We start from the raw sequence: 13218 nt of genomic DNA, 5'->3' as shown, positions 1-13218 counted from the left end.
GGCCAGCCCCGGGGCCGCCACCTGCCCTGGTGGCGGGGTGGGGGGGGGGGGGGGAGCAGGGCAGCCCTCCTCCCGCTGCCCCCACTGAGCACCTGGCCTGGCTGCTCTGGGACCCTCCAGCCTCAGCAGGGACCCACGGGTCCAGCTCCCTTCCTCACGCCCTCCTTGCCCTCCCACTTCAGGAACTGCTACAGGAACGAACAAAAAGACACCGGATTCTTCTGTAGGGAAAGTTGCCTGTTCACCTCTTGCCTTCACCACCTGTCATAAACCAGGAGCCTGAGGGTCAGTATCCCCTGGATTATTACGGGAGTTGAACTCAATTAAGCCCATCTTTGGTTAGTACAGTTTAAAATGAAATCCTACTTTTACAAAATGAAATGGACAAAGATTTGAGCGGCAATGAGGGAGTCGTCTTTTTTAATGAAGTATAGCTGACTTACAATACTGTGTTGTTTCTGAAGCACAGCAAAGTGATTCAGTTATACATACACATGTATATATAAATTCTTTTTCATATTTTTTTCCATTATGGTTTATTACAGGATATTGAATACAGTTCCTATCCTATACAGTAGGACCTTGTTATCTACTTTATATACAGTCGTTAGTAACTGTTAATCCCAAACTCCTAATTTATCCCTCCCCACCCCCTTTCCCCTTTGGTAACCAGAAGTTCGTTTTCTAGTCTGAGTCGTTTTTTAATTTTGTATGTCCTAAGTTACAAAGGAACACGAACAATCTCTGCCATGCTTTCTTTTCTGTTGTAACTCAAAAAGAAATATTTTGTAAAATTTAAGATAAAATATCAAATTGTTTATCCCAAATTATCTTGGTTCCAATCTGTCTCACAAAGGATGATGTTCCTGCAGTGACAACTAGATGCCTCCAGACGTCTGACCCAAGCTGGTCTCCTGTTTTTAAGAGGCCTGGCATAGGAAACTCCCTTGGAACTCTCCTCTGGCTAAACTAAGATCTATCCTGTTATGTTAAAACTGGAACCAAAGCATTGGATGTGGACGTTTTTGCCTGGGGCTGTGTTTCCATAACAGGAGAGAGGCCGATTCTGGCCTGGGGTGGGTGACGACGAACCCAAACTTGCACCCAAACTTGCTTTAATCCTGGGACCGGTCAGCTCCAAATACCTCTTCCACCCCCCCCCACCCCCCCCCCCGCCACCGCTCAGCACCAGCTCCTGGCAGCAGCAAAAGCAGCTGTTTGCAGCCAGCTGAGTGGCCGGAGGGGCCACTTCCTCCGGGAGCAAAGCCTGGGGTGAGGCCGGGCCGCTTGGTACCTCCTTCCGGGTCTTGGCTTGGACATTAACTCCAAACCAGAACGAGGGTTGCAGTCATGGAGAAAGACTGTTCTGAGGGAGGAGTTAAACATGGGTCGTAAATCAGAAGAAAGTAAAGAAGCTTCCAAGGACCTGAGAAGCCCGAAGCTGTGAGAGCTGCGGGCAGGGAGGGCCGACGTTTACAAGGTCACGGGCCTGCCCACTGCGATGCTGAAGGCCACAGAGCTACCCTGGACCCCCAGTAAAACCCAAGCCTGAGCACTGACGCCTGCGGTGAAGTGTCAAAGGCTCACATCGGGGTGAACAACAAGGCCACCTGATCCGCAGCTGGGACAGGCCAGTTCTTGAAATACCCGCAAGGCCCACGATGGGCAGCTGCGAGGCTTCGCCCAGAGCCTGGGAAGGACGGGGGGCGTCAGGAGTGGGGTGGGGCAGAGGGCCTGGGAAGGGCAGGGAAAGCAGCCTGACGGCCCAGCAGTTTCTCACCGGAGCCCCCAGACACCCAGGGCAGGACCCCAGTCCACACTCCGCCTTCACAGGCGGCTGGCTGGAGGGAGGAGAACCACTGCACCAGGCCAAGAGTTTGCAAAGAAACTCTGCACCTTATTTTGTTCACAGACTGCCCGCACACGAAGGGTTCAGCTGCGGAAACACCTGTCCATCCTTGCTCCGGGAGGAGGGGGAGAACCAGCGAGATCGCTGCGGCAGGAGCAGCGGCGATGCCAAAAATGTAAAATCTCCTAATTAATCCGTCTGCTTGTTCAGTGAGCCAAGCGAAAAACAGCAGATGCATCAATCAGAATTTGAGGGAAACCAAATTAACTCCATCAGCAAAAAAGTGAACGTCTTGCTTCAAACTTCAGAAGGACCAGCACAGCCAGAACGCTGTGCACTCACAGCCGCCAGTCGCGAGGTCCCCGCTTGGCCTGGTGTGCAGCCCATCCTCCCTGACCCCTGCAGCTCACGCCACCCAAACCGCTCCTGGTCACGTCACTTTCTAAGCACTGAATCCAGGAGGCGTTTTCAGGTTGGATCTTCAGTCCTGATGAGCAGCGGGCGGTGTCACCTTTCAACTTTCTGCAGCCTCAAGTTTTTCGTGAATGAAGTGCGTGTAATTCAAGAAAACGGGGAGCCCTCCCGGCCCGTACTCAGATCCCTGTACAGGCGCTTTATCTCCCACCTGCCTTCTAAACCTCAGGGTCCCCAAGGGCCAGCCTCCAGCACACCCTCCTCGTGGCTGTTGCCTGTACCGCCTGCACTGGCCTGATGGGGACCAGCCTCCCCATGCCCGAGCCAACCATCATCCCCTCTGCTGAGGAAGCCTGGGGCCTCCCTCACGTCCAGTACCGCAGCAAGGCTGGGAAGTCTGCCCCTCTGGGTCCCCTCCCTGGGAAGCAGAGGTTAGAAGCCCTCCCACAGAACCGAGAAGCAAGACAACGCATCCCCAGCCCAAAGCCAGCGATGGAGTCTGTTCATTCCTTGCCCCTAAAAGCCTTAGCTCGGTCGAAACACTGCTGCAGTTTCCGGATCCTACTTGGGGGTCACTTCCCCCACGGGACCCAAACGTGCCTGTCTTCCCCATCCTCCATTTGATCTCATCTGAACCTTCAAACCAGTTCAGTTCAGTTTGTCTGTTCCCCAGTTCTGCATCTGTGCCTAAAGCAGCCAGAGGTCTGGGGGTCAGAGTGGCCACAGCTGCAAGGATGTCACAGCACCACCCGGGCTCTGCCCCTGAGGACAGACTCACCAAGCCTGAACTGTGACCAAAGGCAGCTCACAGTTCACTGAAGTCTTTACTGAATTTACGGGATTGTAAACATTCAGTGATGGGTATGAAAGAGACATTTCCTTTGTTGCCAATACCAAGGTGAGGGGTGGGACTGTAAGTGGAACAACAGTTGGCGTGAATTCTTCACAAGGTAAAATTATCTGAAAAAATCTAAAGGCTTCCCAATGTTTACAAAAGTTCACAACTACTTCATTTGGAAAGGCCTACTGTGATGTATACCAAAAGTGGTTTTCATCAGTGTGTGTTTTGTTTCCAGTAAGTGAAGTTTAAGATTAATGGTGTCTCACTGAGAGTTGTCAAATTCGAAACAAAAGTCCATCCCCTTCCTTTTTTTTTTTGCGGTACGCGGGCCTCTCATTGTTGTGGCCTCTCCCGTTGCGGAGCACAGGCTCCGGACGCGCAGGCTTAGCGGCCATGGCTCACAGGCCCAGCCGCTCGGCGGCATGTGGGATCTCCTGGACCGGGGCATGAACCCGTGTACCCTGCATCAGCAGGCGGACTCTCAACCACTGCACCACCAGGGAAGCCCCATCCCCTACTTCTAAAAGCAAAGCTACATTCCGTCGTGAGGCACCTTTTGCCTACAATGCCAAGGCCTCTGCTGTCTGTCTTGGGGAGTGTCCAGGGACAGTGGTCATTCTGTCCTCTGCTTGGTTGATGGAGTGCTTAAGAAAGCCACCTGGCAACCTGCGTTCTCAGCCCTCCCGCCTGGCACCTGCTCTTGACCCTATGACCCAGCACACTCCCACAGCACTTCTGCAAAGAAGTCCAGACGGGAACCAGCCCATGGCATCCCGAGTCACATGCAGAGCACCCCTGCCCGAGGCTCTGTGCTGGGCAACGAGCAGTAGCTGCCCAGAAACGTCTCTGAGCAAAACCCAACAGGGAAGCAGGAAGCAGCAGCCCAGGCGCATTTCATGAGGTGGGGGGACGGGGCTGCCCAGCACCTCGGGCAAGTTCCAACAGCGGCTTAAGCCTGTGGAGCCACACCGAGATACAGGCACAAGCCGAGAGCCCAGACGAGTGTCACGTGGTTAAGAACTGAAAAGGCGCACGGCCGGCTAACGTTCTGTGGAGGGCTGGGAGAGTGAAAACTGGGGCGGCGGCTAACAGGGACGCGGCACCGGCCCTCTGGAGGAAGGCGAGTCCTCAGACCTGCGGGAGACAAGACTCTGCAGAATCAGATCATCATTTTTCTATTCGTGTATCAAAAAGGAAGTCTTCCCAGGAACCTAAAATGCGCTCCTTAGTAAAGTTAAAAGCCTAAACCAGTTTTCCTTGTTTATTCACCTCTTAATTAAGAGGACCCAGTTACACAGATGAGGTATATTCTGGTTCAATTAAGTCTGAACCTTTGCAAGGCCCACAGGTGATCCTGATGCACACTGAGAGCCGGGAACCACCTGGGTTTCTCTTTGATTTAAATGCCTCTGGTTAAAGCTAACTGTGTAAAACAAGAATTTACTCTTTACCAAGTATGAATACAGCTTTACTGATGTGCTGTAATTCTCATCCGGAATTTACCTGCCTTTCATCTTCACTGCGATTAGTCCCTTCCTCTTTCCGCTGCGGCAGTTTGCAGGGCTCTCTCTGTCTCACCTAATGATGTCTAAGAGTCGGACACAAGGTGGTGTGTTCGGCCGCTGCGCAGCGTCTACTCCCGAGCGAGCTTAAACAACCTCAAGATGGAACCACCCTGCTGCCGAGGCACAAAGCGCCCAGAGGCTCCTGGAGCGAATCGTCGCGAGGCACCAACGGCCTCAGGAGCGTCATCTTCTCCAAACAAGAACGGATGTCACCAAGCTGTTGATACAGGTCCTTCCTGACCTCACTGCCCTCACAAGAACAACGAACAACTGTTCATGGACAACACACCCCTCAGAAAATCCTACACTACGGGCGTGAGGCTGGAGCACCGCCGGCACCACAGAGACCACGACACACCTCACCTGGCAGAGTCAGAGGAGCCGCCCCAGGCCCGCCCAGCACCGCCCAGCAGGGCCCCTGAGCCCACCGCTCCTCCGGCGGACACCTAGCGCCCTCGCCCCAGCACTGTGGGCTGCTTCACGGGAGCCCCTACTGCAGCCACCCCGCCGCGTCACCGGGGGAGCTGCGGGGCTCGACCCCTGAGCATCTGTGGTGGAGAAGACCGTGGGGCTTCCGACAACCGGCACTCGGCCGACCGAGCTCCTACCTGCTAAGCCCAGGCGGCGGTTCCTGCCAGCGGCTCTGCCCGGCTGCGGCAGCACGTCCGACCAGGTAGCCCGGCAGGGCGCAGGGTGTGGGCCTGTGGGCCCGGAGCCGGCTTTTGCCCCCGCACGGGCGGCAGTTTACTCGGAGCCCCGCCCACCGGAGAGGCAGCTGGGACGCGGGCACGAGGGCGCAGAACGGCCGCTCTCACAGCCCCGCCCACCGCCGAGTGGAGCTCTGCGGGCCCCCTGCCCAGGAAGGCGGCCGCAACGCCGGCAGAGCCGCACCGCCCACCCCTGCTGGACCCCTGGAGCCGAGTCCAGCAGGGGCAGAGCTCTGACGAGCAGATCCAGCGGCCCTGTTCAGCCAGGAAACTTGAGACACCGGTCGGCTTGAGTCGAGACCACGAAGCGCCTTACCTGTCTTGGAGCCAGTTCTCCCACTCCACCTGGGCAGGGGAACTAATTTGTAGCCCCACCCACTGCTGAATACAGCTGCCCGCCCTCTCACCCAGGAAGCCTGACCAGAGCACACAGCAAGCTGTGTAGCCCATCCGAGAGCCGTGCTTACAGTGGCACTTAAACAGTGCACAGCCTGTGCTTCCCTGTCCGCAGAGCAACACCGGCGGCCCTGTCTGACCAGGGAATTCAGCGCATAGTTTAGCCTAATTAGGGCCCCCAAACAATGCTGCCCGGCCAGGGAGGGAAGCTAACTCAGAGCCCTGCTTAACACTGGGTAGAGTTCCCCGTCCCGACAGTCTGATGAGCCTGACCAGAGACCCCAGGCAACAGCCAAGCCCATCCTACAGCCTTACTAGGGCAGGGAAACAAGCCAGCTTCCTATCCAAGTGCTCTCAGCAGCACCACCACCCCTGCCCCCCACCTCAGAGTTCTGGGCAGTGGCCTTGCCCCAAAGTAGACCCTGATATAGCAGCCCCCCCCCCCCCAGCCCACAAACATTACCAGCAGACACATCCAGAAACCCTAACAGGGCTGACTGGTGATAAACTGTCTCTGCCAAAATGAACCTGTAAAATCTGGAAGAGGAGCCCACTTACTCAAATGCTCAGATACCAACATAAGGAATCAAGGATCACAAAAGTTCAGGTAAGCATGACACCACCAAAGTAGACTAGTAACTGATGCTAAAGAAATGGAGATCTATGAACTACCAGACAAAGAATTCAGAATAATCCTCTTGAACTTTAGTGACCTACAAGGACACATAGCTGAACGAAATTAGGAAAACAATATGTGAACAAAATGAGAAGTTGAACAAAGAAACAGAAACCATTAAAAGCAAACAAAAATCCTAGAGCTGAAAAATACAATGACTGAACTGAAGCATTCAACAGAGAGCTTCAAAATCAGACGACCATGCAGGAGAAACAATCAATGACCTAGAAGACAGGACATGTGAAATTACCCAGTCAGAGGAGCAAAAGGAAAAAAAAAGTGAAGAAAGCCTTATGGGGCACAATCAAAAGAACCAATATCTGCATTATGGGAATTTCAGGAGAAGAGAAAGGGAAAGGGACAGAAAGTATGTTCAAAGCAATAATGTGGAAAAGCTTCCCAAACCTGGGGAGAGAAAATAACAGATCCATGAGGCCCAGCAGACCCCAAACAGGTTGAGCCTAAACAGGGCTACACTGAAACACATTAAAAATATCAAAAGTCAAAGACAAATAATTTTGAAAGCAACAAGAGACAAGAGAGAAGTTACATACAAGGGAAACCCCATAAGACTATCAGCAGATTTCTCAAAAGAAACTTCAGGCCAGGAGAGATGGGATGATACATTCAAAATATTGAAAGTAAAAAACTGTCAACCAAGAAGCCTGTATCAGGCAAAACTGTCCTTCAGAAATGAAGGAGGGACAAAGATTTTCCTGAACAAGCAGAAGCTGAGGGAGCTCATCACCAGGAGACCTGCTTTACAAGAAATCCTAAAGGGAGTTGAGTGGAAGTAAAAGGATGCTAATTAACATTATACAATATAAGAAGGTACCATAAAATTCAATGATAATGGTAAATATACATTCAAAATTAGATTCTGTAATGGTGGTGCATAATTCACTTACAACTCTAAAAGTTAAAAAACAAACAGTAAAAAGAATCATAACTATAAAAATCTGTTATTGGATATACAATATGAAAAATATGTAAACTGTAATTATCAGTAACATAAAATGTGAGGGGAAGAGAAGTAAAAGTATGAAGCTTAGGACAGCTATCTAAGTTAAGTTGTTGACATTTTAAAATAGGGTGTGTTATAATTTTAAGGTATTTTATGTAAGACTCATGTAACCACATGGGAAAAATCTGTAGTAATTACACAAAAAGAACATGATAGAGAAGTCAAAGCATACTGGTACCCAAAGACATCAAAACACAGAAAGACAGCAGGATAAGGAACAAGGAACAATGGGTCTACAAAACAGCCAGAAAACAATGAACAAAATGGCAACAGCAAGTCCATACCTGTCAATAATTGCTTTAAACAAAAACAGATTAAATTCTCCAATAAAAATAAAAAGAATGACGGAATGGATAAAAACACAAGATCCAACAACATGCTGCTGCCTACAAGAGACTTGCTTTAGCCTTTAAGACAATTAACTGAGAGTGAAGTGATAGAAAAAGACATCTCAAGCAAAACTAACCAAAAAGAAGCAGGGAGAGGTAGCTATACTTACATATATCAGACAAAATAGATTGTAAACTAAAAATGATAAAAAGAGACAAAGAAGGTCATTATATAATGATAAAGGGGTCAAACCATCAAGAAGATATAACAACAAACTGAAAAAGACAACCTATAGAATGGGAAAAAATATTTGCAAATCATGTATCTGATAAGGGATTAATATCCAAAATACATAAAGAACTCTGACAACTCAACAGAAAAAAATAAACCAAATAATCCAATTTTAAAATGGGCAAAGGACCTCAACAGACATTTTCCAAAGAAGACATACAGATGGCCAACAGATACATGAAAAGTCCCTTGAAAAGTTCCTCAACATCACTAATCATCAGGGAAATGCATATCAAAACCACAATGAGATATCACCTCATGCCTGTTAGAATGGCTATTATCAAACTACCATCTGATCCAGCAACCTCACTTCTGGGAACATATCCAAAGGAAACAAAACCACTTATGTTGAAGAGATATCTATACCCCTATATGTTCATAGCAGCATTACTCACAATAGCCAAGATATGGAAATAACCTAAATGTCCACTGATGGATGAAGTTGTGGTATATGAGGCTGTACGTATTTGTGTGTGTATATATATGTATGTGTCAATACACACACACATATACATACATACATATGATGTATGATGGAATATTATTCAGCCATAAAAAAGGAAGGAAACCCTGCTATTGTGACCACATGGATGGACCTTGAAGGCACTGTGCTAAGTGAATTAAGTCAAACAGAGAAAGACAAATACTGTATGATCTCATATGTAGAATCTTATTAAAAGAACAAAATTTAACTCATAGAAAAGAGGTGGGGGTTGAGGGAGAGGGAACTGGACAAAGGTGGTCAAACAGTTCAGATTTCCAGTTATAAGATAAGTAAGTACTAGGACTGTAAAAGTACAACACGATTACTGTCGTGAAGTCTGCTGTACATGATATACAGGAAAGTGGTTAAAGAGAGTAAATTCTAAGAGTTCTCATCACAAGGAAAACACTCTTTTTGTCATTCTCTTTTTTTAGTATCTGTATGAGATGATGGATGTTAACTACACTTATTGTGGTAATCATTTCACAATATATGTAAGTCAAATTATTATGCTGTCCACCTTAAACTTATACTGTGCTGTATGTCAAGTATATCTTAATAAAACTGGAAAAAAAGCAGAGTTATAAACATTATTAAATTTTATTAACAAAAACTTTGTACATTTTAATACATGTGGAATTTTACATCTAAGTAAAATAACAACACGTTCAAAATTTACCATTTATACAAATTGTTACAGAATAACAACCAGTGGGTTAAATAAGTAAAATAAACCACACCGATTTTTTTAAATTATCTACAAAAGATTTGACTTTCTTTAAAATTCCCCTGAACATATAAAAATAAATTAATTTTACTTTTCAATTAAATCTACCAATTAGAAATATTACAAATCAAAATATCAATGTTATCTTATGAATTTTTCACAATACAAAACAGATTCACAAAACCTTATTTACAGAAATGAGGTAAGAACTGTGCAATGTTTATTAACCAAGAGACATATTGCAGAATTAACATGTTCTTCCAGCTAAGTACACAGTGGAGGTCTAATTACAGCTGGGTCTTTTCCACTAATAATTCACACATTTAAGAATAGTTCAATGATTACATCCCCAATTGTTTAATTTATACTCTGCTATACTGTCATACCAGGAGTGGGGATACCCAACATGGAAGGGCTGTAATACAGATTTCACCTGTTTCAGGAACTGCAGTGGTGGGTTTTTTGTCTTGTTTTGTTTGTTTCAAATCATTGTCAATAATGGGACGTTGTCTAACTTAAGAAAAAAAGAAAATTCTTACCAAATCCACTCATTTTTCTTGTGACTCATTAGTGGATAAATACCCAGGTAATAGTTTTGCCTGAGCTAGCTACCGTGGCATAGAAAGTTCTTAATAAAGGCAGAACCATGGGGAAGGCTGCTGGTGCAACGCCGACTGTCCCTACTACTCCCAAGGACTGAGAGCGCAGGCTCAGCTGTCCAGAGCCACTTCAGCACAAGGCAGGTCCTAACAGGCACTTGATTCAGGCCAAACCCTACCAGCAGTTTCAGAGTGGCCCCTCTTTCACTTTGAATTGAGCTGGTTCCCTCAGCAGCCTTAGAAATCACTGAACTCAAGCTTTCTTTAAAATATGAGTAGGTCTTAACACTAAAGAAAAAGCATTTAGCAAAAGAAAATTACCTTTAGCAGAAGCAGACATTTACCATTCTAACTTGATTACCAAAATTGGCCAAATCCCATTAGAAAGGAAATTTTCATAATAAAGATTGCCAACTCCAAGTGGATGACCTATTTATTTGTAATATTTAACCAATAAAACTCCAATAGAAGAAATTAGACAGTTCCTTGAAATTTGTTTTGACTCACAGAGCAAGCATACTGTAACCCAAACAAAAGATCATATTTCACGTTCCAACTTTTACATTAAAATCAAATGGTTTAAAAATGGAACAAGTCTTTAGTTTTGCTATTCATCTCGCCAATTCATAACAAAATTAGTTGTACACCAACTATATTAAATTCCTCTTAGGCTGATAAATTCATTGCATGTAAATTACTTCAATGACAAAAGTTAGCTATTAAATTTTCTTTCAAAATTCAAAAAATGTGGGTGAGGGGTGGGGGATATGGGAATTCCATTTCAGTGCAACAAAGCAACAAGAAAATCAATCAAAGCCTTACAAGAATGCTCTTGGGGCAATTAATCCTTTGTCGTGCAGCTGGTTTCTTGTTGCATTTCTTCATAGGTGTAGTAAGGGGACTGCAACAGCAGCCAGATGAAGTGCTAGAATAGCAGGATAGTCCATTTCTAGATGTTTCTCAAGTGTCAACTTTTTTCTTGAGCAACAGGCCCAGTTTTATCACTAAGTCTCTGCAGTTAAAACAAACAAAATAAGATGCATTAGCTAAATGAATTTTTGGCCCCCACTTAAGATAATATCCTCTTACTTGAAATTTTAACTGAGATAAAAGGTCATATATACGGTTATTCCTTTTTTTCTAAAAGTCAGCATGGCTACTTTTCAGCAAAATATAAAGACATGAATTTACTGCTAAACATTCAGTTGCTTTATATTAAATTCAGCAGTATACAAAGACAGAAGTGCCCCTCTGAGGGAGGATTCATAAGGAATGAATGTAGAAACCATCCCCCCAGACTGACTTTTCCACAGAAGCAGTAACACAGTAGTGTGGAAAATCAACTAACAAAGTCTTGGGTTCTGATCCCACATGTGCTATGTGTCCTTTGAGCTTTAACCTCTTTGAATCTCCCTATTTAAAAAATGGGGTTACAGCCTATTAATATTTTAAAGATTGGAACCACGTATACTATTGTATCTAACAAAGATGCCTGCCACATAGCAGGATACTCATAAATATTATTTCCCAGCCTTGCTTTTCTACATTAATTAATATTGTTTATTTTATAGTGTTTACTATTGTGATTTTCCATTAAAAATACATTTCATACTGTATAATTTTTTTAACACAAGAAAAAACTTAGGAAAAAACGGTTAAAAAAAATTCTAAATTAATACAGAATCAATGAAATTTTCCATGTCTGCAAAACTAGGTTTGTGATAATGACAGTATTCACAGTCAGGAAGTCAGAGGAACAGTGGGGCAAACAAAAAGCATTGAAGAGTTAATGAAAACCAATAATTCTATATTTTGAGCCAATTCTTGTTACTAAATACAAACTAAAGTTTCTGAAAACTAAAAGCACAGTAAAGAGCAAACTTTCAAAGTAATGGGAAAGAGCAAACATTGTGACTTTTAACACCATTTTTTGCCAAGTCTCCCACCTCATTCTTTCCCTTCTTCCTTTTCCTGATGTCCAGTCTCCATTCTATATCCCAATATCCTTCCTCTAACAGGGTTCTGCCCTGAACTGGAATTTAGGGGAAACATTTATACTCCAGTAAAGTAGACCTGATTGAAGGGGAGAATTAATAGAAAGAAACAGCCTTAAAATGTGTGCTACTATATGTATAGTATACTGTTCCTGCACCCATTTTTATTTATCTTAACTTGTACATTGAAAGGGTAAGATGCTATCACTTACATGAGATTAATAAAGAATTTAAATTTCATTACAAATGTGATGATTTACTTTCTATCAGGTAGAATAACTGGATTGCCCTAAAGTTTATATATTAATTTTATTATAAATATAATTCAATTTTAGCATGTCTGAGCAAAATAATAAAAATATTCCTAAATTATCTAGACTATTTCTATAATTAAACAAATTAGTTAAACAAAGATTCTCAAAACACCAACTACTATCTTCTGATTGGACTGTCCAATACCACTTACCATACCATACTAAAACACATTTTCATTTTGAAAAATTGCTGAATTATAAAACAGTCTTCCAACCTTACATGCAAATTCAAACTGATATACTTAGAGGATATATAAATTAGCTTAGGTCCTTTGTGTTTACAATATCCAGGTGCTGAAACAACTGGTTTTAAGAAGAAATTATCAGGGGGATAATATATTTTAAGGCGGGTGGGGAGGAAGAGAGGGGCTGGACAGTCATCTCTGATTAATCAATAAAATTCGTTTTGGTATTTCACTAGCTGTAACAAAGCACAGACACTTACTGTTACCTTCTGACTTGCATTATCGCCATGGATGGTGAGGAACGGGTTGGTGGTGGCTGGATGAAGCGGAGGCGCCTGCGTGCCTGCGAGCAGGTTGTTGATGGGCATCTGCGTGGGTGCCGGGATCTGCAGCTGCTGGAGATCAGGCTGGTGGTGCTGCTGCACCAGCTGATACAGAAGGGCCTGGTGCTGCTCCTTAGGTAAGAACATGCAGGAGAGGGTGAGTCCCAGTGCAGACCCGGCCGTCAGGACAGCCTGCTTTCTCTCTTCTTTGCTCTGATGTTAGGTATTTAAATGACAGCAAAGTCATACTACTAAGAAAGACAACAAGAGTCTCATCTGGAAGAACACACTGCACTAGATAATAACCATCTACTGTAAAATGTCAATATCATCAGGGAATGGCCTTATTTTCAAAATGGGGCAAACAAACGTAGGAGACCCCTATTTATATGCGGTTGCCCATGATAATCAAGGAGAATGGCAACTTAGAGCAGCCATGTGACCTGCATTTGGCTTTAAAATGCACTGCATGGTGAAATCCCTCCCATAATTCTGGGTA

At 45.0% G+C, this 13218-nt stretch overlaps 1 protein-coding gene across 5 annotated transcripts in view; it reads right to left on the bottom strand.

Moving 5' to 3' along the window:
* Positions 1-9370: 9370 nt before the first annotated feature.
* Positions 9371-13218, bottom strand: part of MLLT10 (MLLT10 histone lysine methyltransferase DOT1L cofactor) — a 248288-nt gene continuing 244440 nt past the window's right edge. For all 5 annotated transcript variants that reach the window (XM_082853775.1, XM_082853770.1, XM_082853772.1 and 2 more), the window contains 2 exons: positions 12663-12851; positions 9371-10915 (listed from right to left, as the gene is read on the bottom strand). In XM_082853775.1, coding sequence (XP_082709901.1) covers positions 10871-10915; positions 12663-12851 — 234 coding nt within the window. In that variant the 3' untranslated portion in view covers positions 9371-10870. The remainder of the gene's footprint in view (positions 10916-12662; positions 12852-13218) is intronic.

This window comes from Leucopleurus acutus (genome assembly GCF_964270905.1).
Source record: "Leucopleurus acutus genome assembly, chromosome: 1".
Lineage (NCBI taxonomy): Eukaryota > Metazoa > Chordata > Mammalia > Artiodactyla > Delphinidae > Leucopleurus > Leucopleurus acutus.
The sequence above is the reverse complement of the archived record's forward strand: the minus strand, read 5'-3'. Positions and strand labels throughout refer to the sequence as shown.